We start from the raw sequence: 22,610 nt of genomic DNA on the forward strand, positions 1-22,610 counted from the left end.
CAGAACTACGTTGCAGATCTGCGTACCCGATCATTAGTCAACATCAAAGTTGCGGGATGACGAGAGGTTGAGATGCGCTCCGGGGAGGCACTATTTTAACGCCCATCTCCTCCAGAGCTACCTCACATCGACTTCTTTAACCCAATTAGGAAAGTGTTAATGAACTCACCATGGGAGTGCTCGCTGACTGCACTGCTTGCTTTGCCTCGGCAGCTTGACACCCTGACGCGTTCAGCGTTATTGAGCTAGGGGAGGTGGCAATGGGGGTGGATACTCAGCAAGAGACGTATCAATGTTTAACGCATTTCCCGCAAATATTCTCTTCTCCTCTGCACATTCAACGAGGGGAGGCCAATGCTGTTCCCTGGCTGTCTGAGTGGCTGGAACACCACTAATCTAATCTACCAGCCCCTTGAAGGATACCACTTCAAATACAATGCTCCTCTGTGACTTCATCCCTACCATAACGAACCAGGCATCGATCCGGCATCTGCAAATAAAAACGGATGTAGATGCGCGGTAGTGCCGTCCCGCCGATGAATGACAAATGACTGCCGTTAATGAATAGGCTGCCATATTATCTGACTGGGTGAGCCCTCGGCAGATATGATTTATTTTTTAAAGATGGCTACGCTGGATGATGACGTGGCGCTAACTTAAGGGAATCCATACATTCAAAATGAGAAACTCCAGGCACATTAACATTCACGCTCGGTCACGAAGGATACTTAAGATTTATCTAGCCTACTTCCCCAGAGTCAGATAAACTTGTGCATACCATTTCTATTTCTCTGCATGCAGTTTGAAGAAAGTTGCTCAGTAGCGTTAGCACAATTTCTAACTAACTGTTCCCATAGACTTCCAGTCATTGTGCTATTGCTAGTTAGCCTTGGCTCGCAAAACTACCTCTAACGTCGTTTAAACTGGACACAGAGACATCTTTTTTCATTTAACTAGGCAAGTCAGTTTAGAACAAATTATTATTTACAATGAGTGCCTTTCCCCCGGCCAAACCCGGACGACGCTGGGCCAATTGGGCGCCTCCCTATGGGACTCCCAATCACGGCCGGATATGATTCACCCTGGATTCGAACCAGGGACTGTAGTGACGCCTCTTGCACGGAGATGCAATGCCTTTGACCGCTGCACCACTTGGGAGCCCAGACATACAATTGGTATCCACAAGTTAATCTGACTCTGAGGAAGTAGATAAAGGGTTTCCTTGCCAATATGTCCAAGTATCCCTTTAAACTCAGTCTAGGGTTGCAATCATACAAACCTCACTTAATTAGTTCCCATGTCACAACCATAAGCTACACGAACTGTTACATTACGTAGGGAGAGAATGGTGAGAATAATAGTGTGGCACTGCTGAGCCCTGAGACAGGCTGCCTCTCCCACTCGTGAACTGGGAGGCAGACAGATGTTTCTGGGGGAAGGCAGGCAGGCGTGCACCCGCCCAGCTGTGACCAAATTCATCATTATGGGCATAAACCTCGCCCTCCATTACACATTAGTATACAACATTTTTAGGAGTGAAATTTCAAGGATTCATGGGGCAGGCAAAATCTGGGACATTGTCTTTTTTTCCCTCTTACCAGGGTAATGTTCCAAACAGGAAAGGCCACATGCATTCAATACCTCTCTTGATCTAAGCATTGATCATCTCAGTTGTGCGCATGCGAAACGCTGGAATGGTGGCAGAAAAGGACCTACCTCTTGTCCAGTGAGGAAGAGCAGACAGTCGCCCTCCTCCTCTTCACACATGTGGATCTGGATAACGGTGCGGATGGCTGCCTCCAGGTAGTCCCTCTCAGGTTCCGGCGTGTAGAAGATCTCTACCGGGTGCGTGCGTCCAGGGATGGTCAGCAGCGGACAGCTGTCAAAGTACACCTGGAACTTGCCGGCATCCAGCGTGGCGCTCATGACGATGACCTGATGAGACAAAGGACAGGGTGTTGAGAGGTGGAATGGGAAGAGAAAATGGCTGCCGATGGGGTTATATGATGCTATAGGATTTCGTTGCCCCTAGACACTGATCAGAGTTCTAGATTATAGTTTGGCCTAATGGTTCAGATTCTGATTAGTGTTATCTTAGATCAGTGTCTAAGGGCAACCCGAAACAGCAGCTTTTAGCAGGAGCAATACTGTGAAGAGAGGAGCTTACATATAACCAGGGGACAGCGGCGATAGTATAGCGTAGGTAGATAAAGGTTAAGGTAGGAGTATTTAGAAGTTGACGAATGGTAGGGTCTGGTGTAGTCTCACCTCAGGGTAGTTAAGAGTGATAGTAACACATGTGACTGATGAAATGGATAAGGCCTAGGACGTAGAACATACAATACATTGGGAAAGTATTCAGACCCCTGGACTAAATAAACAATAATGATCATCAATCTACACACAAATACCCCATAATGACAAGGCAAAATGCGCTAAAAAAAAAGAAATAGGAAACATAATAGATACCCTCTATGCAGGAGAATAGGAAGCGGGCGTGAGCCAGAAAGAGAGTGTAGATTGGACCCTGGCCAAGTGAGAGGAAACAAAATGGTGGACATATCACAGGAGGACAGAGCCCCTGACCCATGAGGATCACAACGCTCACTGCCCGGATAAGTCTCGCGGGCACACCATGTTCTCCCCTAGGGCCCATTAAGCACATTAAAATTCTGATGGTGGGCGGCGCGCCTCTCTGCTCTCCCATTTTCACTCTCAAATATTTCGGTCCACGGTCTATGCGCTACTTCGCTTTACGCATAACAAGACATTATAATTCCTCTTAATCAAGGCAAATTACACTTCAAATTTGGGAGAGGAGGGAGACTGGGAAGAGGGACATGAGCAGGGCCGGTACGATCATTGCCACTAACCTAGACCTTATTTAAAAGTCCCTGAACACGTGTGTAACCTTTGATGCCGTCCCTGACAACAACTAGTCATTACCCATCTGTTTTATGAGAATTGTGTCCGGCACATTCGGCCTATAAAAACTGAACTCCCACCCCACCCATCCCTGTCTGATTCTCTTAAATGGGCTGACCCGGGCAGCAATCTCAGTTCTGCCGCAGAGGAGACTCGCCGTGCATTTCTGAGCTGAATGGCTGACGTTTGTCTTTTCTTCAATAGACACATAGCAGTCAGCCCGTGGAGAGACTGCCACACTGAGGCTTTTTAGGGGGGGGGGGGGGGGGGGGGGAGTAATAATTGAGTGTGTGTGTACACAACCAGGTGTGTGCACACAGAGAGGCAGGCTCTCATGAAGGATAGAGGACTAGGTCAGAGGTAGGATTTGAGTTTAGGAGAGTGAGCTGAGGAGAAGTCATGAGGATCAGACGGTACAGGGCTTTGAGAAGCAGTAAAGAACACAACAGAAACTGCTTCTCCAATAGAAATCCCTGATCACTTGTAGACGATGTCATGGTGACGTTAGTTAGCTAAGCTCATGCGCAGAAACATGTCATAGGTCTGATGGTTGTGTCGAACTGCGGCCATGAAATCAAACGCACTCTTCCGATATAAAGTTGTTTTTGATTCAAATGAAAACGTGTCAGTTTGTCACTTTCACAAGGTTGTAGTAACGACAGGTTCAGCTACTTGAGACACTGGCTTGTGCCTTTAGAAATCGAGAAAATGAACAAATAAGGAAGAATTTTTCACTTCTCTCACTGACTTCTTAAACCATAAAAACGTTTTTTTCCCACCTTTGGATTTAGAAACTCTGTGGCATGACTCTATGAGATGCTGTGAATGTAGACTGGCGAGTGGAAACTTGGCAAGGCCAGGGTTGCATTCACCTGGCACGGATCAGATCACTTTCAAGGGGTGCACAAAGTTAGGAAACATTTAGATAGAAACACACCATAGAACTGACATGCTCCTCTGACAAGTAGAGTCAAGTACAAATAAGGTCAGCTCTGTTCAGGACATCTCTACTTGCAAGGTTCAGTACATTGCACCCAGGGGTATGAGGATTTGACGTGTACCTTGAGGTCTGACCTCTGTCGGACCACCTCTTTGAGGACGCCCATGAGGATGTCTGTGGCAAGTGTTCTCTCGTGGGCCTCGTCCAGGATGACGACGCCGTAGCGCTCCAGCAGAGGGTCGTTCATGGCCTCCCGCAGCAACATACCGTCTGTCATGTACCTGCACCGAGGGAGGAAACACAACAGGTAAGTCTTTAAAGTGGACATTTTCGTCGAACAATTTAACTGCTAACTGTGTACTGCCAAATTAGCCAGTTCTCTCTTGTAAAGAATATTTTAAATCTAACTTTTTTTTTCTAACAGCAAAAAAATAGGGAGGTACTATCTGAACATGCCAAATGTTCAGATAGCAATACATTTTTCAATGGAAAACATATCCTTCGAAGCACCCCACTGAACCCCAGTGAAATAAAACAGTATCTTTGGCAGTTCAACTTCAGTAGAGACTGGCACTTACTTGAGGAAGGTCTTGGCCGAGCTGCAGTCCTCGAATCGAATGGAGTAACCGACCTCCTGGCCCAGCATGACGTCCATCTCGTCGGCCACCCTCTGGGCCACGCTCATGGCTGCCACCCTCCTGGGCTGGGTACAGGCCACTGCCTTCTTAGGTCCGCCCAACCCCTTAACCATGTCCACACACCACTGGGGGATCTGAGGAGAGAGAGGGGGAGATAGCGAGAGGAAGAAGTTACTCAACCACACTCACTTTTAGAATCCCTTGACCTTCCACAAATCAGCAACCAAACCAATACCAATCAAAAGCGCTTTACAAAATTGCACTGAAGATAACTTTAAGTCAAAAAAATGAATGTTTTGGAGACCAAAGAATAAAACGGCCAGTTACTGTCTGTAAACCCCATGCCACCATCCCCGATCACTTCCACTCTCTGATAATCAACTGCGAGCTCCAGAGAAGTTGAGATGATAGCTTGTATTAGACAGTCTGCCAGCTTTCTGCTGATAGGCACTCCCGGTGGGGATCCCCCCGCTCACTGTTCAAAAGACGAGGGGACCTGCTAAGAGCAGCCTAAAGTTAGAAACTGTTTCTTCTGCCGGATTAGCCTTGTGCTCGGATGAGTGCCCGTCAGTGGCAAGCAACCTCTTTGCTACGGGGAAGGGAAACACACACTCTGCATTTAACATTTCAACAAATCAAGATGGGGGGAAAGGAGATGAGTCACAGCAGCAAGATTCATTTGAAAATAACGGGAAAGTGTGTGAGGGCATCAAGGCATCTCATAGGAAACAGTATTGAGTTATCAGTTGGCTTTTCTCGGCTGTGTTACTGTCTGTTCGTGAATACAATGATATATTGCTTGGAGAGCATTTAATAGATACATTCCGTCTCAACATAAATGATTGTAAATCCTCTACCCCTTGTCCTGCTTACCTGCGTGGTCTTGCCGGAGCCCGTCTCTCCGACGAGCACGAAACTCTGGTGGCGTCCCAGGATGTCGTTGAAGCGCTCCTTGTACTCCCACACTGGCAGCTGTAGCCTCTTCTTCAGGATCTCGTAGTAACGTGGCGTGTGGGGCAGGTTGGTGAATGGGTTGATTTGCTGCTGCATGGCCGTCTGCTTGTGGGAGAGGCCTGCGCTGCCAACAGCCGGGTTCAGGGCCATGCCAGAGGGCTTGGCATCCCGGTCTCTGTCCCTGTCCTTCGACCGCTCGTCGCGGTCCCTGTCGCGGTCTCGCCTGTGGTCGAGGCATGAATGTGAGTAGTGTGACAGACAAGACAAAGCTTCTTTTTTAAATGTATTTTTTTATATCGGCCAGGCCCCATTCCCTTCTCTTTTCCCATCACCATTCCAAAATGGAATGAACCCAACAACCAACACAGAAATAGGACGGCTCAGATTCTACAATGTGCCGCGGCTCGGCTATGTCATGTCCTTTTCCTCAAATAACATGAAAAGGTTACTGCGCATTTCCCTTTCACGCTGCAGAAGGATGTAATCAAGTGTTGCATGCAAAGGTCACATTAATAAAGAAATTAATAGGCTAAAATATCAAGTCAAAAGGGGAACACTTTCCTTTTACAAATGGGTGATATCTTTATTTCCTTTTAATTATGCTACAACACATGTCTGCACCCCAGAACCAAAGTATTGAATTTCCTTCTTTGATGAGACCAATGTTGAAGACTCCATTTGATGAACTGGCAAAAGGCTAAAACGGGTTGTGGCAATGTAGCGGGGCGAGATCTTTATTATGCTACAATGCATGTCTGCACCCAAGAACCAAAGTATTGATTTCATTCTTTGATGAGACCAATGTTGAAGACTCCATTTGAAGAATTGGCATAAAGCAAAAACTGGTCTTAGCAATGTAGCCTGTGTCATGAGCAACTACACTATTTCCTAGGACATCATGTCGGCTTGGGTACATACATACACACACACACCAGTTGACCCTTCAGAACTCGTGTCATGTTCTTATGGGCCTAGAATGTTGACATTTCAGTACCCAATTATAGCAAAGGACTTACTGAATGAATCTTGTTCTGACAAAGTTGGCCATGTGTTTCAGCACCACGTTGATGTCCTCTGACAACTGAATCATCAGATGGTATACAAAATGAGACATTTTATATAGCTAGGGATTATATAAATGATTATAGATTATTATAGTCTGTGACTTAGCTAGTTAACAGTGCGCTGTTTCTTTAACCCATATTTTACCAGGTAAGTTGACTGAGAACACATTCTCATTTACAGCAATGACCTTGGGAATAGTTACAGGGGAGAGGAGGGGGATGAATGAGCCAATTGTAAACTGGGGGTGATTAGGTGGCCATGATGCTATGAAGGCCAAGTTTGGCATTTAGCCAGGACACCGGGGTTAACACCCCTACTCTTACAATAAGTGCTATGGGATCTTTAGTGGCCAAAAATAATCAAGACACCCGTTTAACGTCCCCAATCACTGCCCTGGGGCATTGGGATATTTTTTAGACCAGGGAAAGGGTGCCTCCTACTGGGTCTCCAACACCACTTCCAGCAGCATCTAGTCTCCCATCCAGGGACCAACCCTGCTTAGCTTCAGAAGTAAGCCAGCAGTGGTATGCAGGGTGGTATGCTGCTGGCATACCCCATGGACAGAGACGGCTTTTCGGGTAGTTTCAACCAAAACAAAACATGTCAGCTAGCCACTTGTGTTTAAAAACACAAATAATATAGTTAGCTAATATAACTAGGTAACATTATTAACTTGCCATGATAGCGGTCTAGTTAGCATTAGCAATACTACTGACTGGATGCTAACTAGCTAACTACATACCTAAGTTACCTACCTACCTTATGGCCACGCGCAGGAGGCTACCCACGTGCATGTATGATGCATATTTTGCACTGTTCTGTAACGTTAGCCTGGTTTAGGAGCTTCCTAGCTATGTTAGCTTATACTGCGTGTTTATTTAAAAGACTAGCTAACTAACGTAACTAGACTAGAATACTTTTCCGCCGCATGCACGTCCCTGGACGTTTTGTCCATTCGCCATTTACATTTTATCTAGCTAGATAGCATGCGAGCGACGTTAGCTGTAGCCCCCCAAAAAACTCCTGCACTGCAGTGCCCATCAAACACGAAAACAAAGGATCCTCTCCCTATTATTCCCTATACACACCCATCAGAAGACTCTCTTTTCACTCGATGAATAACAATCTCCCAAACCCAAACGATGTCGTTTCGACATTTTTTGTTTTACACATAAATAGCTATCCACAATAAGGAACAAAAGTAGGTAGATGCCATACAATTTCTGCACACTTCTGCCAAATATATTTAGAAATCGGTCCTTGTTCTATCTGTGCTGCTGCTATTGTTAAGCACCACAAGTATGGCGACCGGAAGCACTTACCTCATCATTAATATCTCTGCGTAAATGACAGAAAAACAGCAATTTAGCGTGAGTTTCGTCGAGCCAGATACATTAAATAACGTTTTTATATTAGCAAAATATTGCGACTTAAATATTTGCGCCACGGGGAATTGTAAAGGACAGCTGCTGCCGTGGACGTGGAGTCAGTTGTTAGCTGTCTGGGGGATGTTGTGGCTTGCACCAAACTCAGCCTCCCCCTAATACATAAAAAGAAGAGGGTCCATGTGCAATACCAACATTGACCGAATCCGATGGTGAAACTCAGTTGTGGAATTCATCCCAAAACCAAACATTTTATAAATAACATTATACGAAAAATATGTACTTGAAGAGGGCTGTCAAATTGTTTGTTATTGCAAGACAGCATTATGCACATTCTGGATGTAAAGGAGTTTTTTCAAGCCATGTCAATCTTTCAAGAACATTTGACAAACATGTTCAATGTATACACCTTCCAAGATGTTTCAACCTATAAGATTATGTAGTGACAAATCAGCTGACACCGGAGACAATCATTGCCGTTGACACAGGTAATTACACAGCCTGGACATTCCTAACAAGCTTTGTAATGGCAAATGGCTCATTGCTTGTAACCAGGGATTGATGGTGATAGGGAAGGAGAAGTCAACGTTATAACAAAGCTTTACTGATGCTCTTTATCCAAGGCTACTTTAAAATATCAGGTCTTTTTCTCCCTTTCTTTCACAGGCAATTAAATAACAGTCAAATTGTGTGTGAAATAGGTCTGCCAAGCAGAGCTGCTGACAGACAGAGGACCAACACCGACACAGGAAAGAATAGCCCTGTTATTTCAATGTGAAAAGGGACAATAGCATGCAATCTGAATGGAAACAACCTCTCAATAACATCAAGATGAATGAATTGCAAAGCTGCACTTGAAATATCAAGTAACTGTATAAGCTATGAATAATTATTATTGCCAAATGACAGTAAACAGGTATTGTTTAAAATAGTTATTTCAGATTTTCAAGATCTACAACTTGTTCATAGTTTGCACCACAGCTGTTCAGTCATTCACCCACATTTCTTTACTTTGACCTCGCAGAATAGAATCAATAACAAGTCAAGTAGAGGAGGTAAATGCCATGTGCACATTGAACAGGGTAACTAGCCCCCCCCCCCCCCCCCCTGGGTAACTGCCCCCTTTATTCTCACAGAAACCACTTTCCCTGGCTGCCGCTAGTCTTGCTCAGCTGAAAATGCTATAGCGCTCATATAAAAAAATGCAAGTCACTAACAAAACGATTCTGAAGTAAGTTGATCTAATATTTTCTCATTTAGAAAAATGTATATACACTACCGTTCAAAAGTTTGGGGTCACTTCGAAATGTTCTTTTGTTCCATGAAAACATACATGAAATGAGTCGCAAAATCAATAGGAAATACAGTCAAGACGTTGACAAGGTAATAAATAACAATTTTTAATTGAAATAAGTGTCCTTCAAATGTTGCTTTCGTCAAAGAATCCTCCATTTGCAGCAATTACAGCCTTGCAGACCTTTGGCATTCTAGTTGTCAATTTGTTGAGATAATCTGAAGAGATTTCACCCCATGCTTCCTGAAGCACTTCCCACAAGTTAGATTGGCTTGATGGGCACTTCTTATGGTCAAACTGCTCCCACAACAGCTCAATAGGGTTGAGATCCGGTGACTATTATGGCCACCCATTATAGAAAGAATACCAACTGACTGCTTCTTCCCTAAATAGTTCTTGCATAGTTTGAAGCTGTGCTTTGGGTCATTGTCCTGTTGTAGGAGGAAATTGGCTACAATTAAGAGCCATCCACAGGGTATGGCACGGCGTTGCAAAATGGAGTGACAGTCTTCTTTCTTCAAGATCCCTTTTACCCTGTACAAATCTCCCACTTTACCACCACCAAAGCACCCCCAGACCATCACATTACATCTCACTAATCCGAACACTTCAAACTGAGATTAATCTGTCCATAACAATTTTTTCCAATCTTACTCTGTCCAGTGTCTGTGTTCTTTTGCCCATCTTAATCTTTTCTTTTTATTGGCCAGTCTGAGATATGGCTTTTTCTTTGCAACTCTGCTTAGAAGGCCAATATCCCGGAGTCGCGTCTTCGCTGTTGATGTTGAGACTGGTGTTATGCGGGTACTATTTAATGAAACTGCCAGTTGAGGACTTGTGAGTGAGGCGTCTGTTTCTCAAACTAGACACTCTAATGTACTTGTCCTCTTGCTCAGTTGTGCACCGGGGCCTCCCACTCTATTCTGGTTAGAGCTAGTTTGCGCTGTTCTGTGAAGGGAGTAGTACACAGCGTTCTACGAGATCTTCAGCTTATTAGCAATTTCTCACATGGAATAGCCTTCATTTATCAGTACAAGAATAGACTGACGAGTTTCACAAGAAAGTTCTTTGTTTCTGGCTATTTTGAGCCTGTAATCGAACCCACAAATGCCGATGCTCCAGATACACAACTAGTCTAAAGAAGGCCAGTTTTGTTGCTTCTTTAATCAGAACAACAGTTTTCAGCTGTGCTAACATAACTGCAAAAGGGTTTTCTAATGATCAATCAGCCTTTTAAAATGATAAACTTGGATTAGCTAACACATCGTGCCATTGGAACACAGGAGTGATGGTTGCTGACAATGGGCCTCTGTATGCCAATTTATGTATTTTTTATTTCACCTTTATTTAACCAGGTAGGCTAGTTGAGAACAAGTTTTAATTTGCAACTGCGACCTGGCCAAGATAAAGCAAAGCAGTGTGACACAGACAACAACACAGAGTTACACATGGAGTAAACAATAAACAAGTCAATGACAAAGTAGAGAAAATAAATTCTATATACAGTGTGTGCAAAAGGCATGAGGAGGTAAGCAATAAATAGGCCATAGGAGCGAATAATTACAATTTAGCAGATTAACACTGGAGTGATAAATGAGCAGATGATGTGCAAGTAGAGATACTGGTGTGCAGAAGAGCAGAAAAGTAAATAATATAAAAACAGTATGGGGATGAGGTAGGTAGATTGGGTGGGCTATTTACAGATGGACTATGTACAGCTGCAGTGATCGGTTAGCTGCTCAGATAGTTGATGTTTAAAGTTGGTGAGGGAAAAAAAAGTCTCCAACTTCAGAGATTTTTGCAATTTGTTCCAGTCACTGGCAGCAGAGAACTGGAAGGAAAGGCGGCCAAATGAGGTGTTGGCTTTGGGGATGATCAGTGAGATATACCTGCTGGAACGTGTGCTACGGGTGGGTGTTGTTATCGTGACCAGTGAACTGAGATAAGGCGGAGCTTTACCTAGCATAGACTTATAGATGACCTGAAGCCAGTGGGTCTGGCGACGAATATGTAGCGAGGGCCAGCCACCCAGTGGTGGGTGGTATAAGGTGATTTGGTAACAAAACGGATGGCACTGTGATAGACTGCTTCCAGCTTGCTGAGTAGAGTGTTGGAAGCTATTTTGTAGATGACATCGCAGAAGTCGAGGATCGGTAGGATAGTTAATTTTACTAGGGTAAGTTTGGCCGCGTGAGTGAAGGAGGCTTTGTTGCGAAATAGAAAGCCGATTCTAGATTTGATTTTGGATTGGAGATGTTTAATATGAGTCTGGAAGGAGAGTTTACAGTCAAGCCAGACACCTAGGTATTTATAGTTGTCCACATATTCTAGGTCGGAACCGTCCAGGGTGGTGATGCTAGTCGGGCGGGCGGGTGAGGGCAGCGAACGGTTGACAAGCATGCATTTGGTTTTACTAGCGTTTAAGAGCAGTTGGAGGCCACGGAAGAAGTGTTGTATGGCATTTAAGCTCGTTTGAAGGTTAGTTAGCACAGTGTCCAAGGAAGGGCCAGAAGTATACAGAATGGTGTCGTCTGCGTAGAGGTGGATCAGGGAATCGCTCGCAGCAAGAGCGACATCATTGATATATACAGAGAAAAGATTCGGCCCGAGAATTTAACCCTGTGGTACCCCCATAGAGACTGCCAGAGGTCCGGACAACATGCCCCCCGATTTGACACACTGAACTCTGTCTGCAAAGTAGTTGGTGAACCAGGCGAGGCAGTCGTCAGAAAAACCAAGGCTATTGAGTCTGCCGATAAGAATACGGTGATTGACAGAGTTGAAAGTCTTGGCCAGGTCGATTTAGATAGGCAGGGCAGGATGGATATAGGTCTGTAGATATTCCATTAAAAAAAGCAGTTTCCAGCTACAATAGTCATTTACAACATTAACAATGTCTACACTGTATTTCTGATCAATTTGATGTTATTTTAATGGAGAAAAAAATGTGCTTTCTTTTAAAAAACAAGGACATTTCTAGGTGACCCCAAACTTTTGAACGGTAGAGTAAGTATTCACACCCTTTACTCAGTACTTTGTTGAAGCACCTTTGTCAGCGATTACAGCATCGAGTCTTCTTGAGTATGACGCTACAAGCTTGGCACACCTGTATTTGGAGAGTTTCTGCCATTCTTCTCTGCAGATTCTCTCAAGCGCTGTCAGGTTGAATGGGAAGTGTCGCTGCACAGCTAATTTAAGGTCTCTCCAGAGATGTTTGATCGGGTTCTAGTCCGGGCTCCGTTTGTGCTACTCAAGGACATTTAGGGACTTGCCCCGAAGCCACTCCTGCGTTGTCTTGGCTGTGTAATTAGGGCCATTGTCCTGTTGGAATGTGAACCTTAGGCCCAGTCTGAGGTCCTGAGCGCCCTGGCACAGGTTTTCATCAAGGATCGCTCTATACTTTGCTCCGTTTATGTTTCCCTCGATCCTGACTAGTCTCCCAGTCCCTGCCACTGAAAAACATACCCAAAGCATGCTGCCACCAACATGCTTCACTGTAGGGATGGTGCTAGGTTTCCTCCAGACGTGACACTTGGCATTCAGACTACGAATTTCAATCTTGGTTTCTTCAGACCAAATTATCTCGTTTCTCATGGTCTGAGAGTCCTTTAGCTGCCTTTTGGCAAACTCCAAGCGGGTTGTCATGTGCCTTTCACTGAGGAGTTGCTTCCATCTGGCCACTCTATTTTTTTCTACACTTCCCAAGATCTGTGCCTTGACACAATCCTGTCTCGAAGCTCTACAGACAATTCCTTCAACCTCATGGCTTAGTTTTTGCTCTGACATGCCCTGTAAACTCTGGGACCTTATATAGACAGGTGTGTATCTTTCCAAATCATGTCCAATCAATTTAATTTACCACAGGTGGAATCCAATAAAGTTGTAGAAACATCTCAAGGTTGATAAATGGAAACAGGATGAGCTCATTTTCGAGTCTCATAATAAATGTGCAAACATTTCTATAAATACATTTTTGTTATGGGGTATTGCGTGTAGATTGATGACAGAAAAAAAACAACTTCATCCATTTTGGAATAAGGCTGTAACGTAACAAAATGTGGAAGCAGCTAAGGGGTCTGAATACTTTCCGAATACACTGTATATACCATTAGGAGAGACTAAAGATAAATAATATACTTCATTAGAGATCAATTTTTAATAAAGAAGTACAATCTAAGGTGAGTGTGTTGGGGTCAATGAGAAGTGTTGCATAGAATTAAAAAGGTATGTCGGATATTATTCATCCTGAATCAGACAGGTTTTTTACATGGATGGTATATTATCTCCAATGTAAGACAAGTACTCCAAACAATAGAACACTATGAAAAATATGGGAAACCAGACCTGGTACTCATAGCGGACTTTGAAAAGGCTTTTGATAAAGTACAACTGGAATTTACAGTGGGGCAAAAAAGTATTTAGTCAACCACCAATTGTGCAAGTTCTCCCACTTAAAAAGATGAGAGAGGCCTGTCATTTTCATCATAGGTACACTTCAACTATGACAGACAAAATTAGGACATAAAATCCAGAAAATCACACTATAGGATTTTTTTAATGAATTTATTTGCAAATTATGGTGGAAAATAAGTATTTGGTCACCTACAAACAAGCAAGATTTCTGGCTCTCAGACCTGTAACTTATTCTTTAAGAGGCTCCTCTGTCCTCCACTCGTTACCTGTATTAATGGCACCCGTTTGAACTTGTTATCAGTATAAAAGACACCTGTCCACAACCTCAAACAGTCACACTCCAAACTCCACTATGGCCAAGACCAAAGAGCTGTCAAAGGACACCAGAAACAAAATTGTAGACCTGCACCAGGCTGGGAAGACTGAATCTGCAATAGGTAAGCAGCTTGGTTTGAAGAAATCAACTGTGGGAGCAATTATTTGGAAATGGAAGACATACAAGACCACTGATAATCTCCCTTGATCTGGGGCTCCACGCAAGATCTCACCACGTGGGGTCAAAATGATCACAAGAACGGTGAGCAAAAATCCCAGAACTTTTTGGTAAAAACTCAACTCGTCGTGTTTGGAGGACAAAGAATGCTGAGTTGCATCCAAAGAACACCATACCTACTGTGAAGCATGGGGGTGGAAACATCATGCTTTGGGGCTGTTTTTCTGCAAAGGAACCAGGACGACTGATCCGTGTAAAGGAAAGAATGAATGGGGCCATGTATCGTGAGATTTTGAGTGAAAACCTCCTTCCATCAGGAAGGGAATTGAAGATGAAACGTGGCTGGGTCTTTCAGCATGACAATGATCCCAAACACACCGCCCGGGCAATGAAGGAGTGGCTTCGTAAGAAGCATTTCAAGGTCCTGGAGTGGCCTAGCCAGTCTCCAGATCTCAACCCCATAGAAAAGTTGAAAGTTGAAAGTCCGTTGCTGGGCAACAGCCCCAGAACATCACTGCTCTAGAGGAGATCTGCATGGAGGAATGGGCCAAAATACCAGCAACAGTGTGTGAAACCTTGCGAAGACTTACAGAAAATGTTTAACCTCTGTCATTGCCAACAAAGGGTATATAACAAAGTATTGAGATAAACTTTTGTTATTGACCAAATACTTATTTTCCATCATAATTTGCAAATAAATTCATTAAAAATCCTACAATGTGATTTTCTAATTTTTCTCATTTTGTCTGTCATAGTTGAAGTGTACCTATGATGAAAATTACAGGCCTCTCATCTTTTTAAGTGGGAGAACTTGCACAATTGGTGGCTGACTAAATGTGGCTGACCACTGTATATATAAATGCCTGGAATATTTACATTTTGGGGAATCTCTTATACAATGGGTTAAAGTTATGTATAGTAACTCTAGGTGTAAAATAGTAAATAATGGCTATTAGAAAGTATTAAACTGTCAAGAGGAGTAAAACAAGGTTGTCCATTATCGGCATATCTATTTATTATGGCCATCAAAATGTTAGCTATTAAAATCAGATCCAACAATAATATCAAGGGGCTATAAATCCAGGGCTTAAAAACAAAAAGTGTCATTTTATGCTGATGATTCATGTTATTTTAAATCCACAATTTGGATCCCTCCACAGCCTCAGAGGATCTCCATCTTGTCTCATCGCTGCAACTCCCCAATGGGCTCGGGAGGCAAAGGTGGAGTACAATGGGTCGGAAACACTGTTCACCTGATGACAGAGGTCAGCCTGATGGTATTTAAATTGCCATTGATAAAATGCAATTGTGTTCATTGTCAGTAGCTTATACCTGTCCATACCATAACTGCACACCACGGGGCACTCTGTTCAGAACATTGACATCAGCAAACTGCTCACCCACACAAGACCAGACACGTGGTCTGGGGTTGTAAGGACGGTTGGACGTACTGCTAAATGATCTAAAACAACGTTGGTGGCAGCTTATGGTAGAGAAATTAACATTAAATTATCTGGCAAAAGCTCTGGTGGACATTCCTGCAGTCAGCAAGCCAAATTCACCCTCCCTCAACTTGAGACTTCTGTGGCATTGTGTTGTGTGACAAAACTGCACATTTTAGAGTGGCCTTTTATTGTCCCCAGCACAAGGTTCATCTGTGTAATGGCCATGCTATTTAATCAGCTTCTTGATATGCCACACCTGTCAGGTGGATGGGTTATCATGGCAAATATGAAATAATCACAAACAGGATGTAAACACATTTGTGCACAAAATTTGAGAGAATTAAGCTTTTGTGCATATGGAACATTTCTGTGATCTTTTATTTCAGCTCATGAAACATGGGACCAACACTTTACATGGTGTGTTTATACACTATTTTTGTTCAGTGTACATTTATGAAATAAACATTTATTTAAAGCGTCACTCAGCAGTTGAAACAACACGACCTCGCCCGTTCCGGTAAAAAGTGGAGGGATAGGGCTGGAGAAATGTAGCCACTCTCAAATTTATAGGCAGGGCTAAGGATGCAAGGACTGACCATCCATGAAATCAAAATTATAGTCTCAACCATATTGAGGCTATATAGTGTTTGTTTACATTTACAAACATTGGAGTGAAGCAAGCTTATATTCTGGGTTCTGGTGGGTACGACATTTGAACTAAGCTCATGAAGCATTTATAAGTTATATTCTTCAAGAATCAATAGGTTTATTTCATTGATTCAGAAGTCCAAAAATGGATGAAGCAACTGCAGATTGCCCCTTTAATGTAAACATATTGTATTTTGTTAATGTCTAGTCCTGATATGTCTATTTAGAATCTGAATGCATTCTTACACTCAAAAGAAACAAAATGTCTGCGCAATATACAATTAAATAACAAGAACACTATCACATTTTACAGGACCACTGTAGGAGACAGACAGCTTTGGGAAACTACAAATCACACAGTTAAACAGCTGCCCTACTCACCTTACAATAAAACCTTTTTTTTTTGTACATGGGGCAAGTTAAAGCACTTTCAAGGGATAGTGTGACATTTAGGAAATTAAGCCTTTTTACCAAGTCGATGAACTCATGGATACCATTGTTATGTCTCTGCTTGCAGTTTGAAGGAAGTGGAAGGCAGTTTCTGGAGCCCTTACTAACTAGTGTTAGCGCAATACCTGGAAGTCTACAGGAACAGCTAGCATGCTAGTTGTTCCTGAAGACTTCCAGTAGAAAAAAAAGGGCTTAATTTCCAAAATGTCACAGTATTCCTTTATTAAGGTGTGGAAAATAAGTCACCCTATGCCCATGCATGAATTGCAGCATTATTTCATAAAGTGACAGCAATATCCATGGTTTAATCACAAAGTTAGCCACATTTGGAATGTTAAAGGTCAGTGCTGATGAGCACCTTAGATGGGGAAACCACATAAATATCAAAATTGTATATTAGTATTTTCACCCCTTATCCTTTCAGATATAGATAGAAAAGGTTTAATATGCCGGTGTCCCAACTTCAATCATTCTAACTGTAGACACACAAATTGATGTGGATATGTCTGCTTGTTGTCACATTACATTAAGCGAGCTAAAGCTGGTTGACTCATCAGCACTGTGTGAGCTAACGCTAACTCTCCGACATCCACTGTATACATCTCTCTTGGCAACTGTGTGGTCTGGAATGATGTGTTAGCTCAATGTGACGCCCTAACCTGCTTTTAAAGGCTTAATGCGTGACTTTGCTCATGCAGGTGTGTCATTTCATTTGACAGAAATAGCTCAACCATTACTCACACTTGAAAAATAAATGTGTTTTTTCCCCCTTCAACATTTAGCTCTAGTCATCCCGATCTCATTTTAAAACACCAGCCATAACAAAGCGAGTGACTAACCAGGTTGTTGGATGGCTCATTTTGCCTGAGTGAGACAGTGTTGCAATGATCAAGAGGGAGTGTGTGGGAGTTCTAGATGACAAAGCTGGCAGTTTCTAAAGATGGTTGTCACACACTGGAGTAATGGGGGCCCTGCAGGTAGTGATGCCCTGAGGCGATGCACTGGAGCAGCCAACTCTAGGCAGGGTGGGCATTGAAACGCCCTGACAACAATGTGCCAATGTGCATGATGGGGCTTCTCTCAGCAAGGAGAGGGCACACAGACAGGCACAACACACATTTTCAATAGTTATGCCAAAGATTGAGTAGGGGGGGGGGGGGGTTGAAGGATACTCAATAACACAACATGTCAATTGACTATCCTGTAGAAGATCCAAACATATCAGTCAAACTCATTCCTATCCAGACCTGGGTAGAATATGTATTCAAAATATCATAGTTGCGCTTGATTTAGCTCATCAGGCACAACAGCACTAACAGAATTGTCATGCAGGACAAGATAAGCTGGTCTGTCCCCTTACTGCATGGGCTAGATCAGTGGTTCAAGTCTCCTCTTATAGCTCCAGCCCACCCTCTTATCTTAATAGAGATCACACTGTAGGACTACACCTTGACAGTGTGCTGACCCCCCGGCGCGGCCTCTGCTTATTGGCCCACCACAACTCTCCCTCCATCCATAACGTCATCTGATGCCGGCCTCACTGGGGCCCTTGGAGCCATTTAGGTGCCGCGGTCGCTTGTTTCCTTAAAGAATAAGCGGAAACTGCAAGGTAGGTCACAATGGATAAAGAACCCGTCAACAAATGTAGAAGAGCGACGTGGATGGAATTGTCTAAAGTCGAGCGAGGCGCCACTCGACACGACGCGATTAGCCACTCAACTTGGGTGATTTACAAAAATAATTTGCATAACTGCCCACGGATTCTCCAACTCAATTCCCTGTGCATAAACAAATCAAATTCAATATAAATAAGGCCATAAAAAGCAACAACCCGAGCGGTTCCGCGTGTTGTTTCCCTGGGACTTTGCCCTTGTGAGGAAGCACGACACATGTAATTGAATGTAATAAATAAGAGTGGAGAGACGTAACTCTACAGTATATCTAGGACATTCGTGGAGGTTGATGTTGGGTTTGGGTGATTGATGCTAATGTTAATCCTAACGGGCGGCTGCTTTATTTGCTTCTTTAATCAAGGACAGTATCATCGAAGCCATTGCACTGACGTATAGGGATCCGAATGAATAGACGTAATGTAATAATCACAACATTGTTCAATAACCAGTTGCTCGCACAAGGGTGGGAACGAGGCATATGGCTCATCCATGCGTGGGTGACAAACAAGCAGGAAAAAAGATCTGACAAGACATTTCACATTGTTTTTCCACCTCCCCATGAGAGATAATGACAGACCCGTCATCCACCGAGCAGAAAGTTACACTTTTCACATCACCAGGTGACAACCTGGTGGGCTCGCTCGGTGCACTCTGATTGGTTCCCTCTCTCAGGGATTGCTGACAGAAGTCAGGTAGCATAAAGAAGAGAGAACTGAATGAAGCGCAGGACATAGACACAGCCATTGGCCATCAGTGGCCAGGGCACCTGGCTGGTAAAGTAATTAACCCCGCTGAGTGGTTGGCGTGGAAACCGCTGACTCCAAGTGTCCCACCCTCTCCCCTATCCCCCTAGTTCCCTTGGCGGTGATGGGGTGTCAATTCCCCCCACATCCAGCTGCCTCCTGCCTCCTCAAATCACACCTATTAGAGCCAGCAGGCCCCGTGGTGACCCGGCTGGGCCACTGCGTCTGTCTGTCCAGGGTAGTGTGTGTGTGTGTGTGTGTGTGTGTGTGTGTGTGTGTGTGTGTGTGTGTGTGTGTGTCCGCCCAGGGTAGGAGGAGAGGGGGGCAGGTGGCTTGGCTGAAGCATTTGGAGCAAAGCATCTCACCACCACTCCCTGTGAGAATGTGATTAGATTGCACTGCTGCCAAAATCACCACACTGGATCTCACACACTCACTGAGAGGCACATATAATAAAGGCACAGCTGTGCACACACACACACACAGTGTTAACAAATACTATTATAAACAAAACTACATTACTATTCTAAAGAAATTCATACTAACATAAGGGTGGGGAATGGGTCGGGGATGTCTCTGTCAGAGATGTGGGGCTGAGATTAGTTTTGGCAGGGGCTGCACAGTGGTGACCATGACCTAATTCTACCTGCCGTGGCAGAGAGACCAACTCACAAGGGGCAACAGCAAGCTAGCCTGGCAGCGCCCTGCTCTGTGACAACTACTTAACAACCAAAAATAGCATATATATATATATACATACAGTGCCTTGCGAAAGTATTCGGCCCCCTTGAACTTTGCAACCTTTTGCCACATTTCAGGCTTCAAACAAAGATATAAAACTGTATTTTTTGTGAAGAATCAACAAGTGGGACACAATCATGAAGTGGAACGACATTTATTGGATATTTCAAACTTTTTTAACAAATCAAAAACTGAAAAATTGGGCGTGCAAAATTATTCAGCCCCCTTAAGTTAATACTTTGTAGCGCCACCTTTTGCTGCGATTACAGCTGTAAGTCACTTGGGGTATGTCTCTATCAGTTTTGCACATCGAGAGACTGACATTTTTTCCCATTCCTCCTTGCAAAACAGCTCGAGCTCAGTGAGGTTGGATGGAGAGCATTTGTGAACAGCAGTTTTCAGTTCCTTCCACAGATTCTCGATTGGATTCAGGTCTGGACTTTGACTTGGCCATTCTAACACCTGGATATGTTTATTTTTGAACCATTCCATTGTAGATTTTGCTTTATGTTTTGGATCATTGTCTTGTTGGAAGACAAATGTCCGTCCCAGTCTCAGGTCTTTTGCAGACTCCATCAGGTTTTCTTCCAGAATGGTCCTGTATTTGGCTCCATCCATCTTCCCATCAATTTTAACCATCTTCCCTGTCCCTGCTGAAGAAAAGCAGGCCCAAACCATGATGCTGCCAGCACCATGTTTGACAGTGGGGATGGTGTGTTCATGGTGATGAGCTGTGTTGCTTTTACGCCAAACATAACGTTTTGCATTGTTGCCAAAAAGTTCAATTTTGGTTTCATCTGACCAGAGCACCTTCTTCCACATGTTTGGTGTGTCTTCCAGGTGGCTTGTGGCAAACTTTAAACAACACTTTTTATGGATATCTTTAAGAAATGGCTTTCTTCTTGCCACTCTTCCATAAAGGCCAGATTTGTGCAATATACGACTGATTGTTGTCCTATGGACAGAGTTTCCCACCTCAGCTGTAGATCTCTGCAGTTCATCCAGAGTGATCATGGGCCTCTTGGCTGCATCTCTGATCAGTCTTCTCCTTGTATGAGCTGAAAGTTGAGAGGGACGGCCAGGTCTTGGTAGATTTGCAGTGGTCTGATACTCCTTCCATTTCAATATTATCGCTTGCACAGTGCTCCTTGGGATGTTTAAAGCTTGGGAAATATTTTTGTATCCAAATCCGGCTTTAAACTTCTTCACAACAGTATCTCGGACCTGCCTGGTGTGTTCCTTGTTCTTCATGATGCTCTCTGCGCTTTTAACGGACCTCTGAGACTATCACAGTGCAGGTGCATTTATACGGAGACTTGATTACACACAGGTGGATTGTATTTATCATCATTAGTCATTTAGGTCAACATTGGATCATTCAGAGATCCTCACTGAACTTCTGGAGAGAGTTTGCTGCACTGAAAGTAAAGGGGCTGAATAATTTTGCACGCCCAATTTTTCAGTTTTTGATTTGTTAAAAAAGTTTGAAATATCCAATAAATGTCGTTCCACTTCATGATTGTGTCCCACTTGTTGTTGATTCTTCACAAAAAAATACAGTTTTCTATCTTTATGTTTGAAGCCTGAAATGTGGCAAAAGGTCGCAAAGTTCAAGGGGGCCGAATACTTTCGCAAGGCACTGTATTAGCATACACACACACAGTTGAAGTCGTAAGTTAGGTTGGAGTCATTAAAACTCGTTTTTCAACCACTCCACAAATTTCTTGTTAACAAACTATAGTTTTGGCAAGTCGGTTAGGACATCTACTTTGTGCATGACACAAGTAATTTTTCCAACAACTGTTTACAGACAGATTATTTCACTTATAATTCACTGTATCACAATTACAGTGGGTCAGAAATTTACATGCATGAAGTTGACTGTGCCTTTAAACAGCTTGGAAAATCACAGAAAATTATGTCATGGCTTTAGAAGCTTCTGATAGGCTAATTGACATAATTTGAGTCAATTGGAGGGGTACCTGTGGATGTATTTCAAGGCCTACCTTCAAATCATGGGAAAATCTAAATAAATCAGCCAAGACTTCAGAAAACAAATTGTAGACCTACACAAGTATGGGTCATCCTTGGGAGCAATTTCCAAATGCCTGAAGGTACCACATTCATCTGTACAAACAATAGTATGCAAGTATAAACACCATGGGACCACGCAGCCGTCACACCGCTCAGGAAGGATACGTGTTCTGTTTCCTAGAGATGAACATACTTTGGTGCGAAAAGTGCAAATCAATCTGACAACAACAGCAATGGACCCTGTGAAGATGCTGGAGAAAACAGGTACAAAAGTATCTACATCCACAGTAAAAACGAGTCCTATATCGACATAATCTGAAAGGCCGCTCAGCAAGGAAGAAGTCACTGCTCCAAAAACCTCATAAAAAAAAGACAGACTACGGTTTGCAACTGCACATGGCGACATGTACTTTTGGAGAAACTGTTTGGTCATAATGACCATCGTTATGTTTGGAGGAAAAAGGGGAAAGCTTGCAAGCCGAAGAACACCATCCCAAAACGTGAAGCACGGGGGTGGCAGCATCATGTTGTGGGGGTGCTTTGCTGCAGGAGGGACTGGTGCACTTCACAGAATAGATCATCATGAAGACGGAAAATTATGTGGATATATTGAAGCAACATCAAGACATCAGTCAGGAAGTTAAAGCTTGGTCGCAAATGGGTCTTCGAAGTGGACAATGACCCCAAGCATACTTCCAGAGGTGGCAAAATGGCCTAAGGGGCACAAAGTCAAGGTATTGGAGTGGCCATCACCAAGTCCTAACCTCAA

The 22,610-nt window shown here is 43.5% G+C and overlaps 1 protein-coding gene across 15 annotated transcripts in view; it reads right to left on the bottom strand.

Moving 5' to 3' along the window:
• The window catches only part of dhx15 (DEAH-box helicase 15), a 36,184-nt gene extending 28,113 nt beyond the window's left edge, over positions 1-8,071 (bottom strand). For 4 of the 15 annotated variants that reach the window (XR_016483171.1, XM_090183842.1, XM_021615151.3 and 1 more), the window contains exons 1-6: positions 7,611-7,829; positions 6,474-6,538; positions 5,377-5,680; positions 4,444-4,637; positions 3,987-4,146; positions 1,717-1,935 (exon numbers count right to left, since the gene is read on the bottom strand). Coding sequence is in view for 11 of the 15 variants with exons in the window: in XM_090183842.1 (XP_090039968.1) it covers positions 1,717-1,935; positions 3,987-4,146; positions 4,444-4,637; positions 5,377-5,680; positions 6,474-6,505 (909 nt within the window). In the remaining 4 variants the exon portion in view is untranslated. Of the gene's footprint in view, positions 1-1,716; positions 1,936-3,986; positions 4,147-4,443; positions 4,638-5,376; positions 5,681-6,473 lie in introns of all 15 variants that reach the window. The other 11 variants (XR_016483172.1, XM_090183843.1, XM_021615153.3 and 8 more) reach the window with 5 other exon arrangements.
• Positions 8,072-22,610: the final 14,539 nt, after the last annotated feature.

This window comes from Oncorhynchus mykiss, chromosome 9 (assembly GCF_057628025.1).
Source record: "Oncorhynchus mykiss isolate SJ-2025 chromosome 9, ASM5762802v1, whole genome shotgun sequence".
In the NCBI taxonomy this organism is placed as follows: domain Eukaryota; kingdom Metazoa; phylum Chordata; class Actinopteri; order Salmoniformes; family Salmonidae; genus Oncorhynchus; species Oncorhynchus mykiss.